This window comes from Miniopterus natalensis, chromosome 6 (assembly GCF_054644295.1).
Source record: "Miniopterus natalensis isolate mMinNat1 chromosome 6, mMinNat1.hap1, whole genome shotgun sequence".
Lineage (NCBI taxonomy): Eukaryota > Metazoa > Chordata > Mammalia > Chiroptera > Miniopteridae > Miniopterus > Miniopterus natalensis.
In genome coordinates, this window is record NC_142086.1 from 90,267,970 (window position 1) to 90,283,927 (window position 15,958).

Below are 15,958 nucleotides of genomic sequence, written 5' to 3' on the forward strand. Positions count from 1 at the left end.
ATCAGTACATTTGCCCGGCGGGCATGGCTCAGTGGTTGAGTGTCAACCCATGAACTAGGAGATTACCACTCGATTCCCGGTCAGGGCACAGGCCCGGGTTGAGGGCTCGATCCCCAGCAGGGGCCGCGCAGGAGGCAGCCGATCAATGACTCTCCCACCATTGACGTCCCCCCTTCACCTCTCTCTCTCCCTTCATCTCTGAAATCGATAAAAACATTAAAAAAAAATTTTAAAAAATGAAAATCAGTACATTAATCACTGCTTGTCAAATACACTCACACACACACCAGTGGCACCTGCGTGATCGTCAAAAACACCAGGAAGGTCATTTTAGGCCTATTCTGCAGTATTAAAAAAAAAACAACCACCTGGAGAATAAATAAACAAAATACAGTTTCTCTATCTGTAGAATATGACTTATGCTACAACGTGGACAAACCTCAGAAACAGGACACTCAGTAAAGAAGCCACACAAAAAAGACCAGGTGTTGTCAGATTCCACCAACCCTTTGCGGTCGTATTAAATTTGGACATGGGTGTCGTACTGGTCGGAATTAATTTCCATTGAAAGAGCAGTGATACATAACATGCAAGATTATGAAGGATAAGCAAGAGAAATTATGAACTGATACATGAATGAATAGAGTTAAGATTTGTAAGGTTCCTGGCTGTGGTGGCTGAGAGCAGACATACGACCGCAAAGGGTTAACACGAAATCGCCAGAAATGGTGAAGTCGCAGAGACAGGGAGTAGACTCGGGGTTACCCAGGACCGGGCTGGGAAAGGGGACCGACCACCGTGGGCACGAGGAGCTTCTGGGGATCGTGGCGACGTTTTAAAGTTGCAGCGAGGTGAGGGTCGCGCAGCTCTGCGGAGGGACTAGAAACCGATACATTGTTTTTACTTGAAGTGGGTGAATCTTAAAGTGTGTAAATTATGCTTCCGAGACATTGTTGACTCTGCACGTGAACTTTCTCCCGTCCCCCAGTCCGGGACCTGTCGCCCTGGCCTGTGTTCCCGGGAGCTGCCTGGCCGGGCCGAGGCCCACAGGATGTCTGTGCCCAGGGGCTGGGGGTGCGAGGGGGAGGATGCTGCTGTGTCGCCAGGCTGGTGACTCTGCGGGACCCATGGCTGTGGACACGGAGAGAAGCCACCCACAGAGGTGAGGGGAAGCTGGCTGAGTTCTCCAGGCCACCTGTCCTCTTAAGAGGAAAATCTAAAGTCCGGTGTGTCCAGAAGTGTGGTTAAAAGTCAGACTCGGAGGGACAGAGAAGAGGACCCAGTTAGCGGTGCGTGGAGGCCTCGAGCGATGCACCTACCAGCCCACCAGTGACCAAGGGCTCCGTGCCCAGAGAGGTTTGACGTCGGCCAGATGTGCCAAAGGTCAGAAAAGCAAAAGGCCCAGAGCCTGAATCATTCCCCTGAGGGCACAGGATGATGCTGGAGTTTCCATCCGGCCTGGAAGCCGAGGGAGGGAGCCAGGATTAAAGGAAGCTCTATAAAATAGGAGGCGTGCTCTTCTTAAAAATGCAAATTGATTGCATCCCCTGAGAAAATCTTTCAGTGGCTCTCTCTCCATGGCCCTTGAGGAAGCCAAGCCCTAACCATCCAGCCAGGCCCCTCCAGTCCTGCCCCGCTCTCTCCTCCCAGCCTCTCCCTGTGCAGGGCCTTCGGCCTGCCCTTCCCTCCTCCCCCGGCACTGGGCTGACTCCTACACATCCCTCACCTCCCTCGACTCAGACATCACCTCCTCTGGGAAGCCCTCCGGGTCTCCTGAGTCCCCAGAGCCGGGGATTCACTACATTCTGTCCTACAGGCTGTGAGAACAGGGTCATTCATCAGAATTTCCCACCCCCATGCCTGGCTCAGAGCTGGCGCTTGATAAACGTGGGCATGAGTCAGGCCCGAGGCTGCCATGCTCTCCAATCCCTTTTATGACCCACAGGGTGGTGGTTCCATGGCCTCTGCCCTTCTGGTGCTCAGCCTCTAGAATCCTCTGGCCGGCTGTGCGACAAGGACCAGCTGCGGTCAGGCAGCCCCGCCCTGCCCCACCCAGCCCCGCCCACCTGGGCATTTGGGAGATGGGACCATGTATTTCTATAGAAATGAGGTACCCACAGCAAGACCTGCTTGACATCCATCACTTGTCCCCGATGGACCCTCCCCTCTGCTCACAGGCGGGGTGTCCCCTGGGTTGGCACAGCAAGATCGCTGGGTAGAACAGTTAAGCCCGAGGCGAGGCTGTGACGAGAGGCAGGTATGGAACAGACACCTATGGGGTCCATCTTCTCTGACCCTCTTATGTAAGAGCATCTTGACTCGGTGGGGTTAGCTGGACCCTCTCTGGTGGTCATGCTGATAATCCTGTTACGGGGTCTGCGGCCAGGGCTGACCGATCCCGGCCCAGTCAATTAGCTATCCTCCTGTTAGAGATTTGGAATTAAGACGGTCAGACTGCAAGTCTTCATACTGTTGGGACCGTAACATAAAAACCACCTGCGGCTGTGGGGGTGGCTGTGTGCCATGCGGCCCGGGCTCTGAGGCCGCCTGCAGTAGGAGAGGGAGAGAGAGACAGAGAGACAGAGAGACAGAGACAGAGAGACAGAGACAGAGACAGAGGAGAGGAGAGGGAGAGTCGGGAATCAGGAGCAGAGGTGCTGTGAGCCGCAGAGACAGACCTGGGAGGTGGCTGCATCTCCTGGTTTCCTGGGCCAGCCCTACCCTGAGGCCCCTGCTTCGGGCCCTGGCCTCTGAGGATGGCCCTCTAGACGCCCGACGCCTCCCACTCCAACCCCTTTTGGCTTAAACCAGCTCCAATTAGTTCCCGTGCTCACGTCCAGAGTCCTAACAAGACAGATTCGCCCGAAAATTCATTACTGACCTCCTCTGGAATCTTCCGATCAACTCCACATCGGCTGGGGGAATTCTCTAAAACTGAGGACTATTTCACGCCCACTTAGTAACCTACGACGTGTGCAGACGCTGCAAGCCACTTGCAATGACTCGGGTCTCACAGCGAAGGGCCATCGGCAGGGGGAGTATTTTTAAAGTGCCGGCCACTCAGAGGTCATTAGAAGTGTCGTCTGTGTAGGCGTCTGTTCCCGGGGGGCGGGGAGCGTGAACCGTGTTTCCCGGAAGCCACGTCTGGGGCTAGGATTTCGGGGATACGGCCATATAGCCATGTCACTGTACCTATTACAGCGTTGACACTGCCGAGGACACCGTCAGCTCGGGGCACACAGGCTGGGGATGTGGCGGAATATTATTCGGTGGCGACAAGGACTGACGTTCCCACACGTGTACCACATGCCAGGTGAAGACGCCAGTCACAGAGCCACGTCCATATGTGGTTCAACCCGTTTACATAAACTGTCCCGAGGAGGCAAATCCGTAAGGACAGGCCGCAGGCCGCTGGGTGCTTAGGGTGGGGGCAGGCGCGGGCTGGGAGCTGCCCGCTGGAGGGCACAGGGTTTTCTCTGTGACCATGTACTAAAGCCATCAACTTGTTTGCTTAACAGGTGAATTGCACCATCTGTAAATTATATCTCAACAAAACTGGCACCAAAACAGCCCAGGGAATCTGGGGGAAGGTTTCCGTGAGCACAGGTATCCGGGTCTATGGGACAGTGCCCGGCGTCATCCATGTGGTAGGATTCAAACTGGAGACCCACCTTACCCCCAGAGAATAATTAACTGCTGATTTCCCTTTTTTCTCCCTCACCTGAGGATATTCTTCCCATTGCTTTTCAGAGAAAGAAGGGAGGGGGAGAGAGAGCAGCATCGATTGGCTGCCTCCCACATGCTCCCTGGCCGGGCCGGGGATCGAGCCTGCAACTGAGGCGCGTGCCCTTGGCCGGAATCAAGTCCGGGACCCTTCAGTCCGCAGGCCGATGCTGTAACCGCCGGGCCGAACCGGCCAGGGCACGGCCGATTTCCTTTTAAGTCGTTTCATAAAACTGGAATCTGAGCCAGGCACTGCGTGCTGTTATTTGAAGACGCTCGGGCAAGAGGGTCACGTCACAGTTCAGTGTTTCGGGGCCAGCTCTGGACCTGTGGGCCCCTCGCCGTGGGAACGCGGGCAGGCGGCTGCTGGCAGCGCAGAGTTAGTGGTTTGGGGCCTAAAAGCAGGCGGGGCACACGGCGGTGCCTCTGGGACCTCGCAGGGCATCCCCATAAATGCCGGAGCCTCCTCGGAGCCCAGACGCGAAGCGCTCTTCTCGGCGACATCAGCGCCACCCTTTGTTCCTCCCCTGGCCTTCCTGTCTGCTGCCCCTCTGATTGCTAAAGGGGCTTCCACACAGAGCTGGACGAGAGAAAATTCTGCTGCTTATCTGCTGTGAGTGTCCTAAACAGCAATGAAGGGCAGAGAGGGGCTCTGGACTATGTGGCCTGACGTCTCAGGAGCTGGGTCACGAGGCCGGTGGCCAGCCCCCCCCCGCAGCCGCCCTCGCCGAGGGCACATTCTCACCGCAGGCATAGGTGACCGTGAGGTACTTTTTCACCCCAGGCAGGCAGGGGCTCCCGAAGTGGAGGTTGTTGACCAGGATTCTGCATCTCTGCCTCCCGTAGCACCTCCGGGCCAGCACGTGCACCGCGGAGTGAGACAGGCAGTCTGGAAGGGAGGGGACAGCAGGGACAGCTCAGGGGCGTCCCACAGGCGGGCACCACACCGCCTGGGCTGCCTCCTGGGGGCAAACACACCGAGCTGGGCTCGCGTCTCACGGGGACGGCTGCTCTGATGACGTTCTGCCCCAGGAAAGCCCCCAACGTGGGCGGAATCCCACGGAAGCCGCTGGTCTCGCGGGCAGAGCGGGAGGGCCTGCCCCGGCCTCCATGCCCTGCTGTGGCCACCCCGAAATTCTCACATCGTTTGAACGAGGGCCTACGTCTCCATTTCGCACCAGGTCCCACCAATTGTGCAACTGGCTCTGCACAGAAAGCAGGCGAAACATGCACAGCATTGAACGAAGGTTCTTACGTCTTTCACCACCCTTACCGCTCTTCAAACTATTTTACTCGTTTCTACTGAGACTCTGTTTCCCCTCCGTGAACATAAGCTCCGCGAGGGTGGGGCGATTTCTGTTTTGTTCATTTTCTAATTCCCACAGCCTGGCCCCCGGCAGAAATCCAGTAATAACGATGATGAGTAGGTGAATGAAATAAACACGGCGACATGCTTCTGTGTTTGTTTCGTACCAGTAAATATTAATAGACCTTACACCGAGGATGATCACTGAGCTGGGCGCTGTCAGAAAAGCAGGGCGGGAAGAGCCCGCCTCGCATCCCAAACCTGTAATGGAGTCGGAGAGACAGGCCCACTCGCGGCCCGAAGTCTAATTACGTGAGACAGGGAGTGGCCCAGACGAGGGGCTGGGGCAGGAGGTGGGGGCGAGCGCCGTGGGCCGGAGCGGCGGGGATGGGCCACGGGGAGAAGGGCTTGACCGTGGGAGAGCGGGGAGGGAGTGGGCCGAGCAGGCAAGAGGGAAGGTCTGAAGCCAGGCAGGTGGGCCAGGAGCACTTCGGGGGAGTCCCGGGCTGAGCCTGAGCTGGAGCAGCACGTGTGGCAGGGAAGCCACCGCGAACAAGCCTGAAGGTGAACAGGGGCTAGACAGAGATGGCCTCTGGGTGCTTAGCCGAAGACGCTCGACCTCCTTCTGCCAGCAACAGGGAACCTTAAAAAAGGCCTGATGCGAGCGTCCTCTGGGGACAGTGTGCAGGGTCCCTTGGGAGAGAAAGGGAGCCAAAGGCAGGGAGTCCAGTTCGGGAGCAGTTTTGATCATGCACCTGGGAGGAGCCGAGGGCTTGCGGGGCAGGGAACGGAGGAGTGCTGGAGACCTTGCAAAGGAACATACATGTTATATATGTAAATGCATAAAGTCTGAATGTAAAAAGTCTGAATTATAAAATTATTTTTTAAAGCCTGATATTTTAAAACATAACTTACTGTTCTTTTTGTGACAAAGTAAGTACGTTTGTGGTTGAAAACTTGAGAAGCACAGATAAGCCCAGACTAGGAAGATTAAAATTCCCAGTAAATCCCACCATCGAGAAAAAACAGCCTTTAAAGAACATCCTCCTGGTCACTTTTCTATGTGTAAACACCCTTCCCCTCAGTGCTGTTACGTGCATGGTACTTTGCATGCGACTCTTTTTCTGTTCATTGATATATTTGTGAAAATTTTAACATAAACATCATTTTATGTATTTATTTTTAGGGTTTTTATTGATTTTTTTTAGAGAGAAGAAGGGAGAGGGAGAGAGAAATAGAAGCATCAGTGATGAGAGAGAGTCACTGATCGGCTGCCTCCGGCACGACACCCCCTCCCCGGGATCCAGCCCACAGCCCCAACCACGGAGCCACACCGGCTGGGCCACAAACGTCATTTTAAAGAGCTGTGTAGTTTTCCATTGTATGGATGGGCCAGCTCTACTTATAATACCCTACTGTAGACACTCAAATGATTTCCATTCTTTAAATATTATAAACGATTCTATGTCGCGCATCCTTAGAGTTAAACATTTGCTCACAATGGTTTCCACAGGAATCCTGGGCAGCTGATAGCTTTGTCAAAGGCTATTCAGAATTGGGAGGCTTTGACACAGGATCCCCAGAAAAAACTGTTCCCCAGAAAAGCTATAGCGCTTCCCGTTCCTGCTGGAATTGCATAAGCGTGCCCCAGGAATACGGCATTTCCTTAGGACGCCTGCCTGGCTACGTCCTTAAAGGCTAACAGAGGAAGGAAAACTAAAGACTCCCGCTGATAAGACCCCAGCCCTTTCTGCCCAGGAGGTCTGGGGGCAGTGTGACTTACGGGGGCACCCTGGTCACCCTGGGAGCGAAGGAATTTATCCTGCTGAGAGTGAAAGGACCACAGTGAGTTTTCAGAAAGACGCCCGAGGTAATTGGGGTCTGACTCAGGTCTGACCACACCCTGGCCGATGCTGAGCTGGGAACGCGCGCAGGATATATAATCTTAAAGCGGCTGTTCCCCCCCCAGCCTGACTTTGTTTGCGCTCGCTCTTCCTGGCCAACTACCTTCCACCCCAATACGTGTGATAACAAGATGTTCCACCATTTAATTTTTGGGTTTTTGGCTACTGTTTAACACTGAAACTGGAGTTAATCGCTCTTTATAACCCGTGTTTACTCAGATAATGAGGCTGGCTGCTTTTCAGTGGCTGTTTGGCAGTGGGAGCCCCTGGCACCTTGATCTTCGACTGAAAAGTCTGGGCCTGCCCACACTTGGCCTTGGGATGGCCTTCGCTCCGCCTTGGAGGCCATTAGGTGGTTTTCTCATTGTCTGATTAAGGAAATAGCAGAATCCCGGGGGTACACCCAGAAAACGTAACTGCATCAGGAAATGGCGTGTCACAGTGGACGCCCCGCGGGGGACCCTTCTGAAGACCTGCTTTCCGGTTCATGGCAGGTCTGCAGGGAGGTTCCCTCCCTCTGTGTTAAGATGCTGCTCCAGCCAGGCCGGCGTGGCTCAGTGACGGAGCATCGACCGAGGATCCAAGAGATCACAGCTCGATTTCCAGTCAGGGCACGTGCCCGGGTTGCGGGCTCGATCCCCAGCAGGGAGCGTGCAGGAGGTAGCCGATCAGTGACGCTCTCTCATCATTGATGTTTCTCTCTCCCTCTCCCTTCCTCTCTCTGAAATTAATAAAAGACATAGAGGGGGAAAAAGATGCTGTTCCGGCCCTGGCGGTTTGCCCAGTGGTTAGAGCACTGGCCCATGCACCGGAGGGTCACAGGATCGATTCGTGGTCAAGGGCACGTACCTGGGTTGCAGATTTGATCCCTGGCCCTGGTCGGGGTGCATGTGGGAGGCAACTGATCAATGTGTCTCTCTCACATGGATGTTTCTCTCTCTCTGCCCCCCCTTCCATTCTCTCTGAAAATCAATGGAAAAAATAGCCTCCGATGGGGTTTAACAAAAAACAAAAACCTTTTCACTGGGTGGGTAAACTTTGTGACTGAGCCTTTCTCCTGTTTCTGTGACATGTTGTCATGGTGCTTGTGAGACCATAACAACCGTCCTTTAGAGAGGCCTGGGCATGCTCGCCCGGTGTCCGAGGGCCAGAGCCGCTCAGCGGAGCTGCCTGACCACTGAGGCCCAGCTGGTTTCCTTCCACCGTGTGTGCTCCCAGGGGGCACCCAGGCCCTCAAGCCCGTGGGCAGCACCGGCCTTTAGCATCTACGCAAAAAGCAAAGAGCACACGACCCTCCCGAGGCCTCGGCCCTTAGGCATCATCCCACAAGGTTGTGCTTCTGGGGTAGGAAAAGGCAGTCCTGTCCCCTTCTCCAGAGCCGCGGGCTGAGTCACACTGGGAACTGCGAGCGGCGATCACACACTGGCAGCTGTGGCCCGGATGTGGCCTGTCGGCATGTTTTGTTTGGCTCACACAGTGTATTGAAAGTTGGAACATTTCACATGAAAAGAAAACAGAAATGGATTTCCAGCATCTCGTGAGAGGCTGGGAGCTGTGACGACACCAGGCCCACATTCCGGGCCGGCAACCATCCGCCGCAGCAGGCCAGGCGGGCGCCGCGCTCGGGAGGGCTCGGACTCATTCATGCATCCCAGCACGCACGCGGGCACCCGCTCCATGCCAGGCACTGCTCTCGCTGCTGGGAAACCCGCAGGAGAGGCACAGATACCATCTCCGAGCGCTTGCCTTCTCCTGGGGAGCTAAGCCACAGGCACAGAGGTGACGCCTTCCATGCTATCAAGACAGTCGCACTGGGCACAGCTCGAGACACTGCAGGCTCGAGGTGCTGTGCTGGCAGGGTGCCCTGGGAAACCCCTCTGAGACGACATCTGAGTTGATGCCCAAATGACGAGATGGAGTTTGGAGCTGGCCATGCAAAGACATGTGCAGAGAACATTCCAGGCCAAAAGGAGAGCTTGTGCAAAGGCCCTGGGGTACGGATGAGTGTGGACTGCTCCAGAGGTAGCGAAGGGATGAGAGAGAGAGGCCAGGCCATAGCTGGGACTGGATTTATTTTAATACAAGGGGCAAAGTGGAGAGCTTTGGGTGATGCGATTGACTTAATTTAAATAAAATCTCATTGGCTGCTAAGTGAAGAAAGGACTAAGGCTCAGAGGAAATTGGGAAGAGGGGAGACCAGAGACCAGTCAGGAGGAGGCCAGGATGGGCCCGGTGAAAGATCCCTGGAGTAGGCTGGGAGCAAAGTGGTTGGATTCGAGACACTTCGTGGGGGCAGAGCCCACTGGACTTGCAGAGGGCGCGGATGGGTGACCGGTGGGAGAGAGTGGTCAAGAGCACGCTTTGTCAGGTGGGAGAAATGGAAGTGAGTTTATACGAGAGGGATGAGCTGATGATTTTGTGGGGTGAGCCTGCCAAGTGCCGTTTAAAACCTTCATGCACAGTTACCTGGGCCGAGAAGTCACCAATTTCTTAGCAGTTAGATCGAGAAAGCGTATCGGCGAGCACAGCCCAGTTCTGCCCTTTAGCTAACCTGAGAGGCGAGGGCAGAGCGGAGGCTCCTTCATGTGAGATACACTGGAGGGTGAGGTGAACTGGGACCCTCAAGACGATGAGATGAACTGAACTGGGACCCTCAAGACGATGAGATGAACTGAACTGGGACCCTCAAGACGATGAGATGAACTGAACTGGGACCCTCAAGACGATGAGATGAACTGGGACCCTCAAGGCGATGAGGTGAACTGGGACCCTCAAGACGAGGAGGTGAACTGGGGACCCGCAAGGTCTCCCTTGTTCCCTTTGAGCCTCTTTCCGCCGCACAGCTCAGGGCCCCAGGGTCCTGGCCTGTGCCGGTGGCCCGTGAACGCAGTGAAGAGCCTGATCCCGAGCCTCGCGGGTTCCTGGGTGATGGACAGAGCACTGGGCTGTGCCGGGCGGGGTGAGGGGCCTGGGGAAGGACGAGCAGCTTTTTCCCGCTGAGGCTCCGCCAGGGCTCAAGCTTTGACAACTGAACAGCTAAGCGAGGGGCACCGCCTTCCACTCGCAGGCCACCGGCCTGTCCCGCGTCCACAGGGTTCCGCGTGCGTCAGAGCAGCTGCTGACCTGAGGGCCCCTCGAACTCTCCGGAGACCTGTCCTTTGGCCCGGTGTCTAGCGTTTTCTTCGGCTGATTACCTTTCCTTCTAAAACGAACCCCGTCCGGCTTCCCAGGGACGTGGGGCGCCGGTGCTGACCGTGAACCGCGCAGCCTGCGGGTGGCCTGCCCACCGCCCGACCCGTCTGCTCGGCGATCGCTGAAGCAGCCGCTCCTTGCTGCCCGACAAAACCCACGGGCTGCGCTAGACTCTGCAGGCCCGCGAAAGGCGCCTCGTCCCAACAGGAAGAAGTGGGGTCCCTTTTCCAGAAAGAGGTCAGATCCCCAAGGGAGCTCCCTGCAGGTGTTCGGGACGGCTGTGAGCAGATGCTCCTCCGCCACCCTGGGGACAGAGGCCACCCTGGAGCAGGGAGACGCCTGCAGTGACCAGGCAGTGGTCCCTTGTCCTGACGCAGTAAGAGGGACGAGGGAGGAGGGGCGGTGACGTCTGAACACACATGAGGGAGAAGGGAGTTTCGCAACTCACAGGTCCCCGGCGGGGCACGGGGCCGAGGGTGTGCTGGTCGTCTCTGCCCCTCCTGGCAGCCGGGCCAGCCGAGCGGAGGCCTCTCCCCCAGACCTAATGCCCCGGCCTGCCTTTGTGTGTGGTTCGCCTTCCAAAGATCCTGTGTGATCGTGACAGAGGCCGTCCTTCCCGGACACTGGCTCAGGGCCTTGGTGGCACCTGCCCCTTGGGAACCCCTTTCTGTCTTCTCACGGGCCTCGGGTGGGAGCCCACCTGTGAGGTGAGGTCATTTTAGGTTCTTCTTCTCAGACCCAAGATATTATTTATACGTGAGTGTCTTTTAAAAATTAATGTTTCATTTCACTTGTGATCCATGAAAAAACTATAGCAATGTAACGCTTTACGCAGCTTGTTTTAGATGTTGATGAACACAGCGCAAGGCCTTGGGCTGTTCTACGGTGGGACTTATTCTCTCCGGTAAGATGCAGGTAGAGACCAGGCTGTGTCACCACCACAGATCAGGGTGTGTGATGGTTATTTTTAGTTAGGCTCCGGGGCCCAGTTGTTTGGTCAAACATCAGTCTAGATTTGTTGCAAAGGTATTTTAAAGATGTGACTACTGCCTTGGCCGGTGTTGCTCAGTGGTTGGAGCATCAGCCCACGGACCGAAGGATCTCGAGTTCAATTCCTGGTCAAGGGCGTGTACCTGGGTTGCAAGTTCAATCCCTGGCCAACATTGAGGTGCCTGCAGGAGGCAACCAATCAATGTGTCTCACATCGATGCTTCTCTCTCTCTGTCTCCCTCCCTTCGTCCCTTCCACTTTCTCTAAAATAATAATAATAATAAAAGTCAATAAACTATTCTTTAAAAAAAAAATATGACTACCATTAAATCAGTGGACTTTGAGTAAAGCAGCTTACCCTCCATCATGTGGGTGGGCCTCAACCAATCAGTTGAAGGCCTTAAGAGCAAAGACTAAAGTTTTCCAAAAAGAAATTTTTCTTGAGGCGGCAAACAGAAATTCGGCGTGGGGCTTCCAGCCCACTGTCCTGCAGAGTCAGACTCGAAGCTGAACATCAACTCTTACCTGGGTTTCTGGACTGCAGGCTCCCCTGCAGATTTCAGACTTGCAGCCCTCACACCGCATGTGAGCCAATTCCTTAAGATTGATCTCTCTTTCCATCTCTCTATGGGCTCTGTTTCCCTGGAGAACGCTGACTAATAATATAGAGGGTGAGGTGATAGGTGGGGCTCTCAGGTCTGAATCTGGGCCACAATCTCTTAGCTCCAATTTGCAGACTTCTAAGGAAGACGACTGGCTGGGCCCTTCCTCACCCTGAACACAGCCGCAGGGCCCTCGCTGGCTCCGCCTCTACCTGGACACCTTCCCCAGGTATCTGCAGCTTCTCCTCTGCTCAGCATGCCCATCACTCCATAACCCTGCGCCTCTCTGCGGCCGCCCCCACCTTCCCTACCTCCCCTACCACCTCCCCCATGAGCTGTTCCCCTGAGTGCTTATCTGCACCTGAAATATAGCACATTTGCCTGCATATTATCTGCTTTCTCACAGCCTCCCTGTCTGCTGCTGGGAGGTCAGCTCCGTGTGGACTCCGTGTTGGTCCCGGTGCCTAGGACAGGGCCTTGTATGCAGCAGGCGCTCAGGAACTGCTCAGTGTGGAACGACTGGAAGGCGGGTGGATGTAGGGATGTGGGCCAGCAGGAGGCCCCCCGTGGGGCTGGTTCCTCCTTGCCCTCGACTCTCCCTCTGACCCAGTACAGGCCACACCAAGGAACCCTCCCCACGGGGCAGCAGCCCCGACGACGGCCGCGTGGAGTCACCTACCGAAGGGGGGCAGCCGCGGTGCCTCCGAGGCGCACAGGTCCCCATCCCAGGCCCTCCTGCCGTAGGTGGCGGAGTAGATGTTGAGAAACTTGGATTCGTGGCAGTGCAGTTTCAGCTCCTGGTCCTCGCACACGGTTTTGTTTTTCAGTTCATCTGGAGCAGAGACAAAACCGGCGGCAACGTCAGCTCCCACGGTGAGCACCGCCCAGGGCCGGCGCCGGCGGACCCTGGGCCCCCAACACACTCAGAGCAAAGCTGTGCAGGTCTCGTCCGAGGCCCCTTAACGGGTCATGAAATCAGCCTAGTGTGCTGTGACCAGTGATTTTAAGACATAAAGAACAGCCTAGAAATTGTTTTAAGAATTTTTTTTTTGGTTGTGTATTTTATTGGGTCCAGGTGGAGAATGTTCTCCTTACTCTGGGCTGCAATCAAACCTACTTGACTGCCCCCCGGAAGCCTTGCAGAGGGCGTGAGCGGCCACACTGGGGCCACAGTGGCCGTGGGACCTTCGTGTCCTGGAATCGATGACGCTTAAGCCCCAAACTGAAAACACAAAAGCAAATGATTTCCAAATACAAACTCCACCTTCCTATAATTTGTCAATTTCCCTGCCTTTCTTCCCCAAACAGAAAAGTGGCAGTGAGCCCAAACTTGGGGGCGGCTGCCCGAGGAGGACGCGTTAGGGTCTCCGGATTCCCACGGGCTCAGCGCTCTTTAACGCGGACGATGGGAACCCTGGACACGGACAAAAGGTGCGGAGCAGAAAGCAGGGTCCAGGTGCTCACAAGCCCCCTCCTCGCTGCGTCTGGACACGCGTGGGATCCAGCAGGCAGGGCAAAGGTAGGGGTGACTAAGCAAATGTTAATGCCCTTTACCCACGAACTGGAATCTTAACGTAACAGGTTAAACTCAGAGCCAAGAGGAGTTTTGTTTACTTTTTCTAAATAACCATGACACCGGAGGCTGGCTCGGGAGTCTGCGGGGTGGGCGCCCCTCCGCGCTTTTCATGAGCAAACTCCAAATCCCACCAAGCCCCGAAATCCTGCCTGACTTGAAAGGCCCGGCCTGAGCGATGGCTCTGATGCTGAGCGCAGGGCTTGGGGAGACACACCGAAGGAGCCCAGCACCCTCCCCACCGGGAGAACACCCAAAAATGTGAAGAATGCCTCCCAGGGGCAGAGCTCGCCAAAGAGGAGGGCAGGGGCGGCGGGGCCAAAACCAAGGCTTATCTCGGAAACTGGAGACCCTTTCACGGGAATGGTTTCTTTCTCCCTCGCCCTTCCTTCCTTCTTTCTCTTTCGGGATTTTGTAAATTGTGAGAGTTTTCTTTTTTTAAGGCATGCAACGAGCGCATCGATTAGCCACCCTGAAGTGTTAAGGCCCAGTCCCTGAAGCCAGCCGGCCTCTCCGGTAACACAACACCCGCGTGGCCGGCCTCCAGCGATGGGCCCCCAGATTACGGGCAAATCACCTCCTGGAACGGAGGGGCTGTGAGTGTCCCGTGACAGGCCTGGGGTGACTGTCGTGTCATGTTGAGTCACTCGGTTCCTTGGGAATGCGCTAACTCACGGTCGCCGAACGGTGACACTTCTGGGTTCTAAAGACAATGGGGCCACTGACAAAGGTGCTGCTTTTCTTAGAGAACAAGAACCTGTCTCGGAGCTGGGGGAGCGCTCGAGGGTCTCGGGTTAGACCAGGTGTGGGCAGCCTTCCAGGGGGGCGCCGCCGGCCACGGAGGGTTTGGACAGGGAGAGCGACAGGGGCCGGGAGGAGGCAGAGCCACACCTCTGCCTACAGGACAATAGCAACGAAGTTTCCACGCGGATTCTACGGGTTAGGGGACAGCGTGCGTGACGCGTACTTGAATGACGCACAGCAGCAGGACCTGCGTGGTGGGGCTATGTCACTACGGGCCTGTTCACAGCTGTCAGCGCATGGCGAGATTACCGCACAGATAGATATTTTAGCCACTTTTAGAGTGTTTTAAAATTCTCTACAGACAGTGCACCTGCTATTGCCTGACCCCAGGGCAGACGTACCCCACCCTCCCAACCATCGGTATATCACTACCTTTCAGCCATTCACACTTTAGTAAGAATTACTCTAACCCGCCTATTGGAATAATAACTACCAATGGCTGAGCTCAACTCCACGACAGGTCCTGTGATAAGCATGCTATACACACTGTATTTTTAGTCTTCACAACAGCCTAATGCGGAAAGTGCTTTATTTCCATTTTTACACTTGAGTTATGGAGCCTGAGACAGGTTCCCTTCACCGTCCAAGGCCACACAGCGGTCTACACAGCAGACGGGGGTATGAACCCAGAGCTGCCTACATCCAAAGCCTCACCGAAACCAAACTTCTCTGAAGAGATGAGATTTAGGGAGGAGGGGAGGCAGGAGGCACACTCAGGGAAGGAGGTGCTAGCGAGGACTGCTGGTAACATAGCTCCCCTGAAATCAGACCTGCACACAGGCCCTGACTGGTAGCATTTGATGGTTTCCCAGGTGTGACTACCCCCAGCACCCAGGCAGGGCAGAGACAGTGCAGAACTGGCTCTCTGGACAAGAGCCGTCTCCACGCACCCTGGGTGCACCACGGGGCCTTTAGACAATCGTGTCAGTCAGGAGCTGGAGCTGGGACAGTGGAGGGGAAGAGCCTCGGGTGAGCCGGCTGCAGAAGAGGCAGGAGCGGCTGGGGACAAGCTCACCTCCAGCTCTGCTTCCCAGCAGCAAAAGGAGCTGTCACTCCACCTCAGTGCCCAGGGTACCCAGGGGTGTTTGTGCCCCCCTAAAATTCGTATTTTGAAATCTTTTTTTTTTTTTTAAAATATATCTTTATTGATTTCAGAGAGAGGAAAGGAGAGGGAGAGAGCGAGCTAGAAACATCAATGATGAGAGAGTCATTGATCGGCTGCAGCCCACAACCCGGGCATGTGCCCTGACCGGGAATCGAACCCTGGTCGCCTGGATCCTAGGTCGATGCTTAACCGCTGAGCCACGCCCGGCCGGGCCGTAGTTTGAAATCTTAATGCCCAACATGATGGTATCAGGAGGTGGGCCTTTGGGAGAGGAGTAGGTCGTGAGGGTGGAGCCCCATGAATGGGATTAGTGCCCCTGTAAGAAGCCCCAGAGAGCTCTCTGTCCCTTCTGCCAGGCGAGTTCATAGCAAAATGACAGCCATGTCGAGGAAGGGAGTCCGCGGGAGACACAGGGTCTGCGGGCACCTTCCCAGCCTCCAGCAGTGAGGGAATAAATGCCACCCAGCGTGCGGAGCAGCTAGGATGGACTAGGACACAGGCCCTGCCCCTCACCTATTACCCACGGGCAGCCGGGGGCTCCAACCCCACCTGAGCATCTCCCTGCTCAGATGCTGCCCCAGAGAGAGCCCACCCCTTCCCTGGCCATCAGGGCCGGGGGCTCAGCGCGCGTGCTCCCTCCAGCCCCGCTCCCTCAGCCACGGCCTCTGAAAGTGATCTTTCTGTGCCCCGCAGACCTCCCCCTACAGTGCTCAGCTCCGTCACACCTCCCGAGAAACCCTACTTTCTTTCCCACAGGTT

At 55.7% G+C, this 15,958-nt stretch overlaps 1 protein-coding gene across 5 annotated transcripts in view; it reads right to left on the reverse strand.

The window, feature by feature from the left end:
* The window catches only part of EVA1C (eva-1 homolog C), a 49,883-nt gene that overhangs the window by 5,832 nt on the left and 28,093 nt on the right, over positions 1-15,958 (reverse strand). For all 5 annotated transcript variants that reach the window (XM_087818030.1, XM_087818029.1, XM_087818028.1 and 2 more), the window contains 2 exons: positions 12,397-12,549; positions 4,469-4,612 (listed from right to left, as the gene is read on the reverse strand). In XM_087818030.1, the coding sequence (XP_087674156.1) occupies positions 4,469-4,612; positions 12,397-12,549 (297 nt within the window). The remainder of the gene's footprint in view (positions 1-4,468; positions 4,613-12,396; positions 12,550-15,958) is intronic.